This window comes from Panthera uncia, chromosome X, assembly GCF_023721935.1.
Source record: "Panthera uncia isolate 11264 chromosome X, Puncia_PCG_1.0, whole genome shotgun sequence".
Classification (NCBI taxonomy): Eukaryota; Metazoa; Chordata; class Mammalia; order Carnivora; family Felidae; genus Panthera; species Panthera uncia.
The window spans coordinates 69,140,531-69,160,325 of NC_064817.1; the positions used below are offsets into that span (position 1 = coordinate 69,140,531).

Below are 19,795 nucleotides of genomic sequence, written 5' to 3' on the forward strand. Positions count from 1 at the left end.
AAAGGTCCTTAAACAACAAGGGTAGACACATAAGGTTAACAGCAGACATGCTCACTGAAACTTAGCAGGCCAGAAGGTAGTGGCAGGAAATATTCAATGTGCTGAATGGGAAAAATATGCAGCCAAGAAATCTTTTTAAAAATATTTTTTAATGTTTATCTATTTTTCAGAGACAGAGAGAGAGAGAGAGAGCACAAGTGAGGGAGGGGCAGAGAGAGAGGGAGACACAGAATTTGAAGCAGGCTCCAGGTTCCAAGCTGTCAGCACGGAGACTGATGCAGGGCTCAAATTCACAAACTGAGAGATCATGACCTGGGCTGAAGGTGGATGCTTAACTGACAGCCACCCAGGTGCCCTGAAGCCAAGACTTCATCATCCAGCAAGGCTGTCATTCAGAATAGAAGGAGAGATAGTTTCCCAAACAAAAACTAAATGGGTTCATGACCACTAAACCAGCCCTGCAAGCTGCAATTTTAAGGAAGAGTCTTTAAGTGGAGGAAAAAAAAAGACTAGAAGCAAAGACTAGAAAAGCAACAAAGACGAGAAAGTACCAGAGAACATTATCAGAAACAAAATGTCTCTACAGGTAACAAAATGGCACTAAATTCATATCTTTCAATAATCACTCTGAATGTAAATGGACTTAATGCTCCAATCAAAAAATAAAAGAATGGAGAAATATATAATATTTTAACACTAATCAAAAGTAGGAGTAGCTATATTAATTTCAGACCAAGTAGATTTCAGAAGAAAAACTGTAAGGACGAAGAAGGGTATTACATAATGATTAAGAGCTCAATTCTTCGAGAAGATATTAACAAGTCTTAATGTGTTTGCTTTTATTAACAGAGTATCAAAAAATGTTAGGTAAAAACTGATAGAACTGTCAGAAGAAATAGATGAATCCACTCTTTTAGTTGAAGACCTCAATACTCTTTTATCAGAAATGGGCATATTCAGGAGGCAGAAATTCAAGAAGGGTATAATTGAATCGAAAAGCACCATTAATACACCTGATCTAATGGACTTTTATAGAATATTTCATCCAACAATAGAAGAATATACATTCTTCTTAAGTTTACATAGAACATTCACTAAACTAGATATGCTAGAGGCAAAAAGCAAATTAGCTTTACAATAGACCTCCAGGATCCTGTAAGTCTTCTTTAACATATGGAAACTTCTTTTATCTCTACCCCCTCCAACTTGAAAGTATACAATCAATCAGTCTGTACAATCACAGTGCAGCTTTTTCTGCCCATGAGTACTGTGAAAAGCACCTATTTGCACAAGGAAAAAATGATAGATTACATTACAGATACTTTAAGGAATAGAAATCCTACAAAATATGCTCTTAGTTGTAATGGAATTAAACTAAAAATTAATAACAAAAAGACACCTGGAATATCCAAAAATACATGGAGAGTAAACAGCATATACAGAACAGCATTAAATAATAAAAAAGGGATCAATACAACACGAAGATACAACAATTTTAAATATCTATGCATGTACATTGGACCACCTAGACACATAAGCAAAAATTAGACAAATATAGAGAAGTAGATGTTAATACAGGAACGGTATGAGACTTAAACACACTACTTACATCAATGGGTAGATCATTCAGGTAGACAATCAATAAGTAAACAATGTCTTTGAATGATACATTAGACCAGATAGACATAATAAATACATACCATAGTCCATCCGAATACAACAGAATACACATTCTTTTCAAGTGCACATGCAACATTTTCCAGAACAGGTAACATGTTAGGCCACAGAGCAAGCTTCAGTAAATTTAAAAAGGATTGAAATTATATTACACATCTTTTCTGATCACAATAATAAGAAACTAGAAATCAATCACAAGAATAAAACTAGAAAAAATACAAATATATGGAGGTTAAATAACATGATATTAAACAACCAGTGCATTAGCTAAGTAATCAAAGAAGAAATAAAAAAAATATGGCAACAAAAATACAAAAGATAATGAAAGAATATTATGAAAAATTATATGTCACAAATTGGACAACCTAGAATAAGTGGATAAATTCCTAGCAACATACAATCTTTCAAAACTTGACCATGAAGAAATAGAAAATCTGAATATACAGATAACAAGTAACAAAATTGAATCAGTATGCAAAACACTACCAAAAAATAAAACTTCCAGACCAGATGTCTTCACAAGTGAATACTACCAAACATTTAAAGAAAAGTTAATACTATTTTCCTCAAAATATTCCAAAAAAATAGAAGAGGAAGAAAGGTTTTCAGATACATTATACAAGGCCATCCTTTTCCTGTATCAAAACCAGACAGGCACCATAAAAAAAAGAAAACTACAGGTTGATATCCCTGATGTACATAAATGCAAAAATCATCAACAAAATACTAGCAAACCATATTCAACAATAGATTAAAAGGAGTACTCACCAAGATCAAGTAGGATTTATTCTGGGGATGAAAAGATGGTTCAATATTCACAAATCAATCAACACCATACACCACATCAACAGAACTAAGGATAAAAATAATATGATCATTTAAATAGATGCAAAAAAAGAATTTGACAAAATTTAACATCTATTCATGATGAAAATTCTCAACAAAATAAGTACTGAGGGAAAATAGCTCTAAATTTAAAGGCCATATATGAAAACCTCATAGCCAACATTTTAGTGAAGAAAAACTGAGAGCATTTTCTCTAAGATTAGGAACAAAAAAGGATGTCTAATCTTGTCACTTTTATCAACTGGAAATCCTAGCTACAATAGTAAGACAAGAAAAAGAAATTTAAAATTATCCAAATAGGTAAGAAAGAAGTAAAACTTTCATTAGTTTCAGATGATATGATACTAAATACACAAATCCCTAAAGACTCCACCAAAAGACTACTAGAATAAATTAATTCAATAAAGTTGCACGATACAAAATTAAAACCCAGAAATTGGTACCATTTCTATACACTAATAACAATGGAGCAGAAAGAAATTTTATGAAAACCATCCATTTACAGTTCCACCAATTAGGATAAAATACCTAGAAATACAGTTAACCAAAGAGGTAAAAGATCTGTACTCTGAAAAACACAAAACACCCAGGAAAGAAACTGAGGATGACACAAGCAATTGGAAAAAAATTCCACTCTCATTGATTGGAAGAACCAATATTGTTAAAATGTCTATGCTACCCAAAGCAATCTAGAGATTCAATGCAATATTTATCAAAATACCAACACTTTTAACAAATCTATAACAAATAATACTAAAATTTTTGTGGCACCACAAAAGACACAAATTTCCTAATGCAATCATAAACACACACACACATACACACAAACCTGGAGGTATCACAAGTTTCAAGGCACAATACAAAGCTGTAATAATCAAAATAGAATGGCACTGTAACAAAAATAAGACACATAGATCAAAGGAACAGAATAGAGAACCTAGAAATAAACCCACAATTATATGCTCAACAAAACAAAAGGCAACCTACTGAAGGGAAGGATATATTTGCAAATGATATACCATATAAGGTGTAAATATCCAAAATATATGAAGAACTTATATGAAGTTTAGAAGATGGTAGCAAACTAAGAAGACCCTAGTCTCGCTTCATCCCACAAACAAAATTACATAACTATCAAATCATCCTAAATACCACAGAAATCACCTTAAGACTGACAGAAAAAAACTACACAATTAAAGGTAGAAAATAGGCCACATCAAAGAAGGTAGTAAGTACAGAGATGAGGGTTAGTGAAGAAACAGATCACAGCTGCTGCAGAAGGAAGGAATCCATGGTTCTGGGCAAAGGCATAAGAGAGAGGATCACACAGGGTAATGCACATGGAGAATATTTCCCCATGGCCATTGGCATGGAAAAAAAGAGGGATGGGATTTTGAGGGTTCTTGCAACCAGCAGGGCTTAAAGCCTAGAATATTAATAGTCAGTGGGTGTGACTGGAATAGAGCCTGGAGGGTATTGCTCTGCTCCTGGAGAGAAGGCAGGCAAACAGCCCAGGGCTGGACAGCATAGAAACAGCATCTGAAGAGCACCTGAGGCACACAGATTATTCACTGTTCTCAGAACACATCCCTGAGAGTCAGCACTCAGAGACACTTCTCTAGAAACAAAGGAGCTGGCTGGTGCTATTTCCATCCCAAACCTCTCAGCATAAACACAGAGCCACCTTCAGGAAGCAATGTAGTACTGACACTGGGTTCCTAACATGCTTACACCAAGCACCATCACCTGCACTATGGTGGAACCACCCTACTCAGTCACACTTGCCTCAATCCCAGCCCGGAGGGCCCCTCCCCCAGAAGTCCCACACAAAGCCATGCCCACACCACCTCTTCCCCTCAAGAGAGTTTTGCAAACCCTCCGTTCTGTTTGAGGTGGTGTTAGGGCTCCTTTCACAAGAAGACCAGAATACATCCAGTTAGAACTCACCACATTCAAGCCAGGGACCAAACACCTCCCACAGGAGGCAAGAAGACACTCTGCAGACGACTGGCCTGAGGGAAAGAGCAACCAAAACACAAGAACAGAGCACATAAAACACACACCAGAAATATTCCCTGGTTCACCAGACTCTAGACTCTACATAACATCTTTTTCAAAAGGCCATTAATTTCAGGAGCAGGACATACAATGTCCTTGCCTAACACAGAAGAAGGCAGAGACAAAGACAATTTCAAGAGAGAGGATATCATCCCAAATGAAAGAACAAGACAAGGCCACAACCAGGGATCTAAGTGAAAAAGATATAATTAACATGGATGATAGAAAATTTAAAGAAACAATGACAAGGATACTCACTGGGATTGAGAAAAGATTAGAAGACATCAGTGAAATCTTTATCACAGAGATAAAAGTTAAAAAAAGAATCAGAGAGGAAGTGTCCAATAAACGATTACTAGAACATGCTTGATGCAATGAGAGCAGATTGGAAAAAGCAGAGAAATTAATGACCTAAAACACAAAGTAATTGATAGAAATGAAGTTGAGCAAAAGCGAGAAATAAGAATTATGCAAAAAGATAATAGACTTAAGGAACTCAGTGACTCTATCAAACATTATACAGTTGTATTATATGAGTCTGAGGAAAAGAAGAGGGATAAAACTGGGCAGAAAATTTATTTGAATAAATAATAGCTGAACACTTCCCTAATCTGGGAAAGGAAACAGATGCTCAGATCCAGAAGGTACAGGAAACTCCTATCAAAGTCAACAAAAGCAGGCCAATACCAAGACATATTGTAATTAAATTTGCAAAAATACAGTGATAAAGAAAAAGAAATCTTAAAAGCAGCAAGACAAAAGAAGTCCTTAACTTACAAAAGACAACCCATAAAGCTAATTGGAGATTTCCCGACGGAAATTTGGCAATCCAGAAAGGGAATGGCATGATATATTCAAATTGCTGAATGGGAAATACCTGCAACCAAGAATACTATATCCGGAAGGCTATCATTCAGAATAGAAAGAGAGATAAAGATTTTCCCAAATAGAAACTAGAGGAGTTCATGACCATTAAACTGGCCCAGCAAGGATTATTAAAGAAGGCATATCTAGAGGAAAGGAGAGGCCAAAAGTAACACAGGTAGGAAACAACAAAGCAGTAAATATGGATACTACCATAAAATTCTGTCAAGAAACTCACACAAAAAAGGATATAAAATATAATATATACCTAAAACAGAGGAGAGATGAGAAAAGAATGGCATCAAAATTTAATGACCATCAACTGAATATAGACTGCTATTTGCAGAAGAAGATACATACAAACCTAATGGTAACCATACATTAAAAAAAGCACTAATAAACATGCAAAGAATAAAGATAAAATAATCCAAATATATTAGTAATTAAAAAAATCAACAAAACATGAAGGAGAGAAAGACAAGAAAGGATCAAAAAAAAATCTCCAGAAACAATTACAAACAAGTAATAAAGTGGCAATAAATACTTATCTATCAATAATTATTTTGAATGTAAATGGATGAAATGCTCCAATCAAAAGTCATAGGGTGTCAGAATGGATAAAAAAGGTCAATCCAAATGCTGCCAGAAAATATTAGTTTTCAATTTAAAGACACTGGAATATTGAAAGTGAGGGGGTAGAGGAACATTTTTTTATGCAAATGGATATCAAAAGAAGCCAGGATAGCTATACTTATATTAGACAAACTAGATTTTAAAAAATGTTAATGAAAGATAAAGAAAGGCACTACAAAATAATAAAGTAGACTTTATTAAAGTAGACTTCTACCCAAGTAGAAGATATAACAATTGTAAATATTTATGCATGCAGCATGTAATACCCAAATATATAAAACAATTAATAACAACAAAATGTAATTAATTGATAATAATACAATAGGGGATTTTAACATCTCACTTACATCAATGGACAGATCATCTAAACATAAAATTAAGGAAACAAAAGTTTTGAATGACACACTGGACCAGATTGACTTAACAGATATATGCAGAACATTACATCCTAAAACAACAGAATATGTATTATTTTCATGTGCACATGGAACACTGTCCATAATATATCACCTATTAGGCATCCAAACAGGCCTTAATAAATATGAAAAGATTGAATCCATACCATCCACCTTTCCTAACCACAATGTGATGAAATTAGTAGTCAAGCTAAGGAAAAAACAAACAAACAAACTGGAAATACCATAAATATATGTTGGTTAAACAGCATGCTAGTAAACAATGAATTGTCAACCAGGAAATCAAAAAAGAAATAAAAAAATACATGGAAACAAATGAAAATGCAAACAAAATGGTCCAAAACTTTTAGGATGTAGCAAAAGTTGTCCTAAGAGGGAAGTATTTTGCACTACAGTTGTACCTCAAGAAATGAGAAAAATCTCAAATAAATAACATAATCTTATACCTAAAGGAGCTAGATAAAGAACCACAACCAAAGCCTGAAGCCAGTGAGAGGAAGGAAATTATAACGATTAGAGCAGAAATAAATGATATAGAAACTCAATCAATAATAGATCATAAATGAAACCAGGAGATGGTTCTTTGAAAAAAAAATCAATAAAATTGATAAACATCTACCCACACTTATGAAAAACAAAAAAAGATTCAATTAAATAAAATAACAAATGAGAGAGTAGAAATAACAACCAACACCACAGAAACACAATTGTAAGAAAATATTATGAAAAACTATATGCCAAGAAATTGGACAACCTGGAAGAAAAGGGTAAATGCCTAGAAACATGAAACTATCAAAACTGAAAAAGGAAGTAATAGAAAACTCCAACAGACTGATAACCAGCAAATAAATTGAATCAGTAATCAAAAAATTCCCATCAAACAAAAGTCCAGAACCAGATGGCTTCAAAGGAGAATTCTACCAAACTTTTAAGGAAGAGCTAATTAGTACCTATTTGTCTCAAACTATTCCAAAAAATAGAAAAGAAAGGAAAACTTCCAAATTCATTCCATGAGGCCAACATTACCCTAATACCAAAACCAGATAAAAACACCACATAAAAGGACTACTTCAGGCCAATATCTCTGATGAACATATACAGAAAAATTCTCAATAAAATTCTAGCAAATCAAATCCAACAACACATTTAAAAAATCCTTTACATGATCAAATGAGTTTTCTTCCTGAGTTCCAAGAGTGGTTCTATATTCACAAGTCAATCAAGGTAATGCATAACATCAATAACAGAAAGGATAAGAATCATATAATCATTTCAATAGATCAAGGAAAAGCACTTGACAAAGTACAACATCCATTCATGATAAAAACTCTCAACAAAGTAGGTTTAGAGGGAACATACCTCAATGTAATAAAGGCCCTGTATGAAAACCCCACAGCTAATATTATCCTCAATGTGGAAAAACTGAGGACTTTTCCTCTATGGGTAAGGAAGAAGACAAGGATGTCCACTTTAACAACTGTTGTTTAACATACTACTGGAACTCCTAGCCACAGCAATCAGAAAACTAACAAAAAAAGAAATAAAAGTGATCCAAATCTTCAAGGAAGAAGTAAAGCCTTCACTTTTTATGGATGACATGATACTTATACAAAGATAATCTAAAATGCACCACCTAAAAACTGCTAGAACTGGTAAACAAATTCAATAAAGTCACAGGATACAACATCAATGTACAGAAATCTGTTGCATTTCTATACACTAATGATGAAACATCAGAAAAATAAATTAAATAATTAATCCCATTTACAATTACACCAAAAATAATAAGGTATCTAGGAATAATCCTTACCAAAGGGGTGAAAAACCTGTACCTTGAAAAGTATAAAACACTTATGAAAGGAATTAAGATGAAACAAAGAAATGGAAAGACATTCTATGCTTATGAATTAGAAGAAAAATATTGTTTAAATGTCTATACTATCCAAAGCAATCTGCATATTTAATGCAATCTCTATCCAAATACCACTAGCACTTTTCACAGAACGAGAACAAACACTCTGAAAATATGTATGGAACCACAGAAGATCCTTAATGGCCACAGCAACCTTTAAAAATAATAGCAAAGAAGGAGGCATCACAATTCCAGACATCAAGCTATATTACAAAGCTGTAGTAATGAAAACAGTATGGGACTAGCACAAAAAATAGACATAGAGATCCATAGGTGAGAGTAGAAAACCTTGAGATGAACCAATAATTATATGGTCAACTAATCTTTTACAAAGTAGAAAAAATATATCCAATGGGAAAAAGACAGTCTCTTTAACAAATGGTGTTGGTAAACCTGGACAGCAACATGGAAAAGAAAGAAACTGGACCAAGTTTTTACACCACACACAAAGTAAATTCAAAATGGATTAAAGCCCTAAATGTGGTATCTTCTTTGACATTGGCTATAGCAACTTCTTTCTGGATATGTCTCCTGAAGCAGCAGAAACAAAAGCAAAAATAAATTATTGGGACTACATCATAATCAAATGGTCTGCACAGTGATGGAAACTAAACAAAATTTAGAAGCAACCTACAGAGTGGAAGAGGATATTTGTAAATGACTTATCTGATAAAGGGTTAGTACCCAAATATATAAATAACTTAAAAAATTTAACACCCAAAAAACTAACAATCCACTGAAAAAATGGGCAGAAGACATGGATAGGTATTTTTTCCAAAGAAGACATACAAATGGCCAACAGACACATGAAAGATGTTCATTATCACTTATCAATGGGGAAATGCAAATTGAAACTACAGGGAGACACTACCTCACACCTGTCAGAATGGCCAAAAAACAACAACACAAGAAACAACAGTTGTTAGTGAGGATGTGGAGAAATGGGAACCCTCTTGCAGTGTTGGTGGGAAATGTAAATTCATGCAGCCACTCTGGTTAACAGTACAGAGGTTCATCAAAAGGTTAAAAATAGGATCCAGCAACTGCACTACTAGGTATTTACCCAAAGAATACAAAAATACTAATTCAAATGGACACATGCACGATGTGTATAGCAGCATTATCTACAATAGCCAAATTATGGAAGCAGCCCAAGTGTCCATCAACTGATGAATTGAAAAAGATGTGATATATATGTACAATGGAATACTACTCAGTTATAAAAAAAATAATGAAATCTTGCCATTTGCAACCACATGCACGTAACTGTACAGTATTATGCTAAGGTAGTCAGTCAGGGAAAGACAAATACTACATGATTTCACTCATATGTGGAATTTAAGAAACAAATGAACAAAGGGGGTAAAAAGAGAGAGAGTGTGGCAAATCAAGAAACAGATTCTTAACTATAGAAAACAAACTGATGGTTGCCAGAAGGGAGTTTGGTGGCAGGAAGGGTTAAATGGGTGATGGGGATTAAGGAATACAGTTGTGATGAACACCAGGTGATATATGGAAGTGCTGAATCACTATATCGCACACCTTAAAGTAATATTATGCTGTATGTTAACTAACTAGAATTTAAATTAAAACCAAAACAAAATGAAGTTACACGACTCAACACCAAAAAACAGGCAAGCAAACAATATGATTATAAAATGGGCAGAGAACCTGAATAGACATTTTCCCAAAGGCATATACAGTGGCCAATATACACATGAAAAGATGCTCAACATCACTAATCATCAGAAAAATGCAGATTAAAACTACAAACAGATATCACCCTACACATGCCAGAATGGTTAGTATCAAAAGACAAGAGATAACAAGTTTGGTGAGGATATGGAGAAAATGGAACCCTTGTGTACTCCTGGTGGAAATGTAAATCTGTGTACTAATTCATAAAGCAGTATGGAGGTTCCTCAAAAAATTTAAGCCATAAAGATCATATCCAATAATCCCTCTACTGGGTTTTTACCCAAACAAATCAAAACATTAAGTGTAAATTTATATTCACCACTATATTTATTGAAGCATTATTTATTATAGCCTAAATAATGAAAACAAAATGCATCCATTGATAGACAATTGGATGCAGAAGATGTAGTATACGTACATAATATACATACATTATTATGTATGTGTATACATACATAATATAATATTTTTATAATATACATATTATGTATGTATGTGTATACATACATAATATAATATTTTTCAGCCATAAAAAAGGATGATATCTTGCCATTTGTAAAGCATGGATGTACCTAAAGGGTATTATGTTAAGTGAAATAAGTCAGAGAAAGATAAATACCATACAATTTCACTCATTTGTGGAATCTTAAAAAAGAGAAATAATCCAATGGAAAGCAGAATCAGGCTTGTTAGTAATGAACAAGCTGATGGTTTCCATGTGAGGGAAATGGGCAAAATAGGTGAGGGGGAGTGGGATATACAGCCTTCCAATTATGTAATGAATAAATCACAGGAGTAAAAGGTACAGCATAAAGAATGTGGTCCATGATATTGTAATAGTGTTGCACGGTGACAGTAGCTACACTTGCGGTGAGCATAGCATAATGTATAAACTTGTGAACATGTAACATGGATTGTCAACTACACTTGTAGAAAAAAAATTAAAAATAAAATTTTGAAGAAATGTGAATGAATATTTCTAAGTGAAAAAATGCCAGTCTGAAAACACAAAATAGTATATGATTGCACCTATGTGTCATTTAGGGAAAGATAAATCTATAGAGACATTAAAAACCAAGGGTAATAATGAAGGCATGAATCCGTAGAGCACAAGGGATTTTTAGGGCAGTGAAACTGGTTTTTATGATACTATAATGGTTGATACATTATATTATGTATTTGTGAAAAGCCATAAAATGTGCATCACAAATAATGAATTCTAATGCAAACTATGGACTATAGTTAGTAAGAATGTATCAACATTGATTCACCAATTATGGCAAATGTACCAAACTAATACAAAATGTGAATAAGCAGAGAAACTGCTGGTGGAGAGGAGATATATGAGAATTCTCAGTAATTTCTGCTCAATTTTCTGTAAACCTGAAAATTCTCTAAAAATGAAGTCTGTTGATTCAAAAAGGGAGGACTTTTACCATACCCAAACAAAAAGTGTAAGGAGGTAAATTCCAGAGAGAGGCATGAATAAGAGTGAGGTTAAGGTGAATTAAAATTGTAGAGAGCTGCAATTAGTCCAGTGGGGTTACAGTAGAGCATACATAGAGGAATATCCTGAGATATCAAAGCTAAAAAATTCAGTTCACAACAAACCAAAGAGCTTATACTTTATTTTGGAAACAGTAAGTAGCCACTGGACGTCTTAAAATTGGAGTGGAGAGGCAAATGAAATGGTGTTGAAAAACCAATCAGAAAGCCAGGGTACCAAACGGTTATGATAGGATTGGTAGCTGACTGTAGAAATGTGAAGATATTACAGAGGTCAACATGACTTGGATATCAAATGAGTGTGGGATTTTAAGAGTATTAGCGTTTTACTGAAGTTTATAGTCTTAATAACTAGAAAGAGGTGATGCTATTTAGTTACATAAAAGTTGTAAGATTTGCTGGAATACCAAGATGCTTTACAAATAATGCTTTAGTAGCTGGCATGATGACCTTGAGGTTAATAGGAAAGAGATGACTCATTTTGGTGATTAAAAAATGATTTTAATTACCATACTATTCAAAGTCTATACATTTCTGGTATGTGACTAAAATGAGCCAGATTGCTGGAGTGTGGTGTACTTTTGATGGCTCTAAATTTAATGTTTTCAACTTTGGTAAAAGGTTGACTTACATAATTCAGTATTTGCATATGCTTTGCATGTGCAACTCATGTGGAGTCACTGTTAAACTGGTCAGTGATGTAAATATTAGCTTAGAATCTAGGATATTATAGTCAATTAACCGTTATTGCAGGTCATGATCTGAAAGTATAGCATTTAAGTCCTGCATGGTCATTTGAAATGTTGGATTAATTGTATTTTAAAACTGCCAATAGGATGTTAAATTCTGTTTATAGTTTGCATTTAGTTTGCAAGTCATTTGGACTTTAAGTAGGCATATGACTTGATATGGCCAGATGGTGTCTGGATGATGCTGAAAATCTTTGGAGAGTGAGGAATTATTACATTGTTAAGAAAAATGTAAATTAAACAAAGGCTTACTTAAACATATGAGTGGTAAAAGGAGGCACTGATGGCTACTTTTCATATACAGTTTTATCAATTTTCTACTAAGACTCTGAGTACACAAAGAAGAATTGAAGTCTATAATTACGTTTGGTAAATGAGAGCCTTATATAGAAACCTATTTGCACCATTGATGGTTACTATTATGTTAAACATAAAGTGAAGATTTCAGGGAAAAGATAAACAGTGATTAAATTAATATGTGGTATACAATATCTTATTATATCAAAGTCATATGATGACTTTGCATATATGTATATGCATATATGTATGCATATATGTATATGCATAAAAATGCATATACATCAAAGCAATTTTGGAAGGCCATTTTTTATTTTATTTATTTATTTTATTTAAAAATTTTTTTAATGTTTATTTATTTTTGAGACAGAGAGAGACAGAGCATGAATGGGGGAGGGTCAGAGAGAGGGAGACACAGAATCTGAAACAGGCTCCAGGCTCTGAGCTGTCAGCACAGAGCCTGACACAGGGCTCGAACTCACAGACAGCGAGATCATGACCTGAGCCGAAGTTGGCCACTTAACCGACTGAGCCACCCAGGTGCCCTGGAAGGCCATTTTTTAAATCTGTGCTTACACTTTATTAACGTTTCTCTAGGAAATTAATAATCACAGGGGAAATTTTCATAACTAAAAAGTTTGGTTTGGTAGTTTGCTTCTTAAAAGGATTTGGAGATAGTGAGCCATAAATCAATTAATAGGGGGAAAGTTTGAAATATTTTGTTAATATTCTGTGGGGATATGCAGTCATGGAAAGTACAGAGTATGTTCTCCTTGGTTTCCATGCAGAATTTAAGTTTCTAACATTTTTAAATCCTTGTGTAATTTTAATAACAGTATATTTATGTCTGTTTTGATCACAAATATTAGTGACTATTGTGTTCTTTATATAGGAGTTCCTTTAATTGAGATGATCACTTTGGTTTTTATGAGACCTGTTAAATGTGTTTTACTACATTGCACAACTTTGAATTTTTTCTGGTTTTATTCAACCATCATTGTTGAGCCCAAGAGACAAACCTTGAATCAATTAACAGAATTTTTGTCTAGCCTGCTTTTTCTTTTAAATGTATGTGTTTTGACAATTTTTATTACTGTTACTGTTGTTTACAGGAATGATATTTAGGAGGACTCTAATTATACTTTCTATAGATTCATCATTGTTCACTAGTTTTTGTGGTTTTCAAAGCAAGAAAAAAGGAGGGAATGGCAAAGAGGATCAAGGGATATTATTAATAGTGGATAATTGCATTTGGGATCAACATAAGCACTGTCCATTGTAGATTTCTATAATCTGCAGTAATTTAGGAAAATTATAGGCAAGTGTATTTTAGAACATCTGTTAAAGATTACTTGTTTCTCGGTTTCTGTCCAAATGAAGGCAAGATTACTGTTGAAGCAATAGTTTAAAATATACTGTAAAGTGTTATGGTTTACTTATCATAGTGATGTTAACATCCATGTTAGGCTAAATTTCCCTAGCCTCTGTTCAAACATGTTTCCTCACAAATCTCAAGCTCATAAGGGGTAAGTAGAAAAAATTTCAAATTTGTTACCCTTTTTATGTTGACATATCTGTGGCTACCATAAGTATAATGTGGATAATACCTGAAAGATATTAATTGAGAAATTTAAAATATGTGAAAACTATTTCACCTTGCATAAGAAAACAGAATTATAGACATTAATCAATGATGTTGGTATTTGTTATTAAATTGAAAATACATTGAATATTTTGATAGGGCATTACTCCTTATTGACGGAATCTTCAAATTAGAGCCATAGCATTCATTTTAGAGATATATGACTAAAAGGGTAGACCATATTCCACGTCTTATTTTCTTCAATAATTCTGAAACCTAGACAATCTACATCCTGTCATGCCAGCATCACTATTATATATTCTAAAAATGTGTTAAGTTAGAAGCTGGTAACACATCAATATATTGTAATGATTAAAAATAAAGTTACTTGTTAAAAAAATGATGTTTGGCTTAAAGATTTTGGTTTCATGAGTAAAACAAATTTCATCTTATAAATACTTTAGGAGAACAAGAACAAAGAATATTAATAAATAAAAGCTTATGGATATAGGAATATTTTTTAAATTATAAAGCAATATTAAATCCTAGATACCATTAATTGCCCAAAGAGATACTAGGGTATAATAAAACTTACTTTAAAAGAAAGAATGAATTCAGATACTTTTTTTTATTACTTCTACTATAGTATCAATTTTGATGTGATTTTCCTTTGTCCAAACAATGTGACAAATATAATAATTTAACATATACTGTCTCTTTTAGGACTGGATCTGCCATTTATGATGATGCCGCATCCCCTACTTCCAGTCAGCTTACCTCCTGCATCAGTTGCCATGGCAATGAATCAGATGAACCATCTCAATACTATTGCCAACATGGCTGCTGCAGCCCAGATTCACAGTCCACTCTCCAGAGCTGGGACCTCTGTTATAAAGGTAAGAATTATGATTTGGAAGAGGACAGAGATTTTAATTACATGTAAATTTTGAGAAAATATTAACATTACCACTGCAACTTCAGTATAAACATACAGCTCATTGACTCAGTTGCTTAGCATATAGATAATATTGATGAATTTTATTTATGACTATTCCTGGTAAGGTAGTTTGTGTTTATTTGCTTTTATTCAATGACCACAGATCTCACCTTTAATTCTAGCTTCATGTCTTGCAGTCATGAGCACAGTGTGTGAGAGGCATAGAAAGGCTAATGGCAGAGTACAGTAGTGTATAAAAATCACTACCATTGCTGGGTGAAATAAACACTGTACACCTTTTTGGTGTCTGGAAGGCAATTGTTGAGTATTATATACCATACAGGACTTGTAAACAGAAAGATCTTAGGTTGAATTCTTATTCTGCTACTTAGCTGAATAACATTGGATATGATATTTAACCTTGTCATAACAAGCATGAACTTGTTTCCTCAATTGTAAACGATATGTCATAGTAATAATCTATCCCACTTACTTCGTTGGTTGTCCAGAGATAATGTGAGTAAAATAGAGGTTAAAAACTATGAAACACTGGGGTACCTGGTTGGCTCAGTTGGTTAAGCGTCCAACTTCAGCTCAGGTCATGATCTCATGGTTTTTGGGTTCAAGCCCCATATCAAGCTCTGTGTTAACAGCTCAGAGCCTGGAGCCTGCTTCATATTCTGTGTCTCCCTCTCTCTGCCCCTCCCCTGCTCGTGCTCTGTCTCTCAAAAACAAATAAACTTTAAAAAAATTCAAAACTGTGAAACATTAAACAAATATTTATTATAATTTATAGAATTATCATTATCATCATTAGAATACTATTTTTTTCAAAATCTCATGACCATTGGCTATTGAAACACAAACAGTATTTTATAATCTGTCCTGATGTCTTCTGTTAGTTTGGCATAGGATCTCTTTGCCCTCTCTCCCAGTATCATGTGAACTTTGCTTAAAAAGCCAATATGTATTTTCTTTTGGCAAAGAGATAATATAAGTGTATATAGGATCAAAAGAGTATAGTTAGAGCAACCCATTGATTTGTCCCTTTATTCCTTTTTATATTCAACAAATATCCTATCCTTGATAAATGCATGCTGTAATGGACAATATGGGAAAGAGATAAAGAAGATATAATTAATCTCTCTCTTCCAGTACAAACTAAATGTGATATAAACAACAAGTACCCATTTTATTTGCACAACAAGCAAACAAATTTAACAAGCAACAATTTAACACTGATTGATATGTAGGCTCCATGCCCAATGTGGGGCTTGAACTCATGACCCTGAGATCAAAAGTCGCATGCTCTCCTGACTGAGCCAGTCAGGCACCCCCAATACAGTTGTTATTAAAAGACAACTACACATGTACACATACATATAAACACATTTAACGTTAATGTATTAATACTTCATACATTCTGTGTATACTACCATATTTCCAAGGATGTAAAGGAATATTGAGGTGAAATAAAGGATCTACATGAAAATGAGCAGAGTTGATAATTTAGTGCCAATAAACTACATCCTAAACCAAACTTACAGTGTTACACCTTGTATTAAACTGAATATTGACCCTGCTTTTTATACTTTCAAATGATTCAATATGATGAACATCTCCTTTGACCATTTGTGATGTAAACCACCCCAAAACGGGAAAAGTATGATGTAAGAGGGTATAATATGTACTAGTAAATAACATTTTCTATATATTTTTTTAATTTTTAGGAATAAGCCTTGAACTATGCACATATATCCTAGAATCTGAATTATTATTGTAGATGATTTTACTAATAGCCTTTGATTTGGGGAATTGATTGGGTAAGTATGTATCAATTTTGGAAATGTCTCTCCTCTGCTACTTTGAATCTGGAGAAGACTTGTAGTGTTTCAGAAGAGCTACAGCTGTTTTCCATGGGGCCCAAATGAAATATGTGAAGAGTAACAGGCTTGTAAAAGTCATAAATGCAAATAAAATTAAGTCATCAATGACTAAAAATGATTGGGATTTTGGAGATGCAATTTTCCTTTTTAAATTCCCTTATTTATTTGTTGCAAACACTGTTAACCCTGTATTTGGCAAATGATGAGGACATTATCACTTGCTTTCTCATTTGTAATAAAACAGATTAACTTGCTGTGAACTTTTAACTAGGCTGAGACACAACAGTAGCCACCTAATGAGCCAAAGCACATTGCAGTTAAGTAGCTAAATAGATGCATACTGATTACAGGAATGAAAAATGGATCTGTTTACTTGCAGAAAAGAAATTGTTCATAGAACTATCAATTATTTTAAGATAAATTAAACATTCCCAGCTACACACACACACACACACACACACACACATATTTTAACCCCACCTAACTCTTAATCAATATAAGGCACTAAACTTACCTAATACAGTTTATATGGTGAAAAAAAGTCTGATCTCTGTGATACCTTAGGGAAACAATAACAATGAACTGAACGTTGACTGAATTTGGAAAATGCAGACTATAAAATCTTAAAGCAGAAATAAAACTTCATGCAAAATGTTAGTCACTCTAAATCAAGTTTTCAAAGTTAGTTTATTGTTTTACCTAATATGATGTTGAAAATGTCAAAGAAGGAGTTGAATAGAAAGTTACTTGAGTTCATATTATTTGATCATTTGCTAATTTTAAACATTTGTGGGGGAGGCATCTGGTTGGCTCAGTAGGTTAAACGTCAGGACTCTCAATCTCATAGTTTGTGAGTTCCAGCCCCGCATCAGGCTCCGTGCTGATAGTGCAGAGCTGCTTGGGATTCTCTCTCTCTCTCTCTCTCTCTCTCTCTCTCTCTCCCATCCTCTATGACCCTGCCCCACCTATGCTTCTGCTCTCTCTCTCTCTCTCTCTGTCTCAAAAATAAATTAATTTAAAAAATAAACATTTGGGGATCCTCCTTTATAGTATTGTATTTTTTCTCATTTTCATAGCATTTTATATTCATGTAGACGCCCTTTCAATTTTTTTTTAATCAAAGTAAGCTTTCATTTTCTATTAGGCAGAGTGGACAAGAGCAAGTACCACTGTGAGTTGGATTCTCTTGCTTCTCCAAACTATCGATTTTATGAATCACTTAATTTTTTTTCTATTTTTATTATGGCAGCATATATTACTGTGTGTATGATTCCTGTTTGCCACCATAGAGTGATTTTGTTTGTTCAGTTCCATTTTTGCCCCATATAACTGCTGTAATTAGTTATATGAACTAATATATGGATATTAATAATATGGATAATGAATGGATGTCCCTATCCATTCATTCAGATGCCCATGAAACTTAAATGTAGTTCATTGAATTACATATATTTTTTAGCAAATTTCCAATGTTACAATCAAAGACAAATACTGAATGTTCTACATTTTATACACATATTTTGGGAAAGAATCATTGGGGCTATACAACAGTGAAAGGCAGAGAAATAATTTTGACCTTATATATAAAAACCCTTGCATTGGTGGGGCATCTGGGTGGCTCAGTCAGTTAAGTGTCCGACTTCAGGTCGTGATCTCATGGTTCATGAGTTTGAGCTCTGTGTCAGACTCTGTGCTAACAGCTCAGAGCCTGGAGCCTGCTTCGGGTTCTGTGTTTCCCTCTCTCTCTGCCCCTCTCCCACTTTCAGAAAATAAAACAATGTGGTACAAGGGCTATATATATCTTGCTGCTTATCCTCATACCATTACTGCAGAATACAAGTATAATTATTTGGGGGAAAAAGTTGATTATTTTATCCTGCTTTGTTTATATGTTTCTTTCTATTTTGTCCTGTATATATAGTGTTACAACTAGGTAATTATCTGTATAGTAATTATAAATGAAATGTATAATTCTGTCTTAAAACATTGTTTTTGAGGTCTGATAACAGTTATAATTATCAGTATTTAATTAAGATATAATACTGCAGCTAATATACTCAAAGTCTACTATTCATTTTACTAAAATTATCAAATGTTAATTATTTGCTAGACAATAATATAAAACACCATGTAAAAAGTGAACCTACTACATTGATGACTATATTAGTGTTTCATTGCTGCAGTAACAAAATATGACAAATTTTGTGGCTTAAAACAATGCAAATTAATTTTCTTGTAGTTCTATAGGTCAGATATCTAACATGGATATCACTAAGCTAAAATCAAGGAGTTGGCAGGGCTGCATTTCTTTCTGTAGCTTCCAGGGAAGAATCTGTTTCCTTGACTTTTCCAACTTCTAGAATGCACCCACATTTCTTGGCTCATGGTTCCTTTCATCCATCTTCAAAGCCAGAAATGTTGCATCTCTCTGATTATTCTCCCATAATATCTCCCTTTGACCTTCCTTTTATGCCTCCAAGTGTGATTTATCTCAAGATTCTCAGTCACGTCTGAAAAATCCATTTACCATATGAGGTAATATATTCACAGGTCTTGGTCATTAGGTTGTGGAGGGGATATTTAGGGGGCCATTATTCTGCCTGCCACAATGAAAGACACTGCAAAATGTTAACTTCTACTAATGAAATAATAAGCTTTAACTCTCATGCTATTTACTTTTGTATTTAAACAAACAGCAGTTTTATCTAGAGAATTTATAAATTTAAGCCTCTCA

The 19,795-nt window shown here is 33.5% G+C and overlaps 1 protein-coding gene across 1 annotated transcript in view; it reads left to right on the forward strand.

The window, feature by feature from the left end:
• DACH2 (dachshund family transcription factor 2) overlaps positions 1–19,795 on the forward strand; it is a 772,461-nt gene that overhangs the window by 652,148 nt on the left and 100,518 nt on the right. The window contains exon 6 of the mRNA XM_049643267.1: positions 14,962–15,134. Coding sequence (XP_049499224.1) covers positions 14,962–15,134 — 173 coding nt within the window. The remainder of the gene's footprint in view (positions 1–14,961; positions 15,135–19,795) is intronic.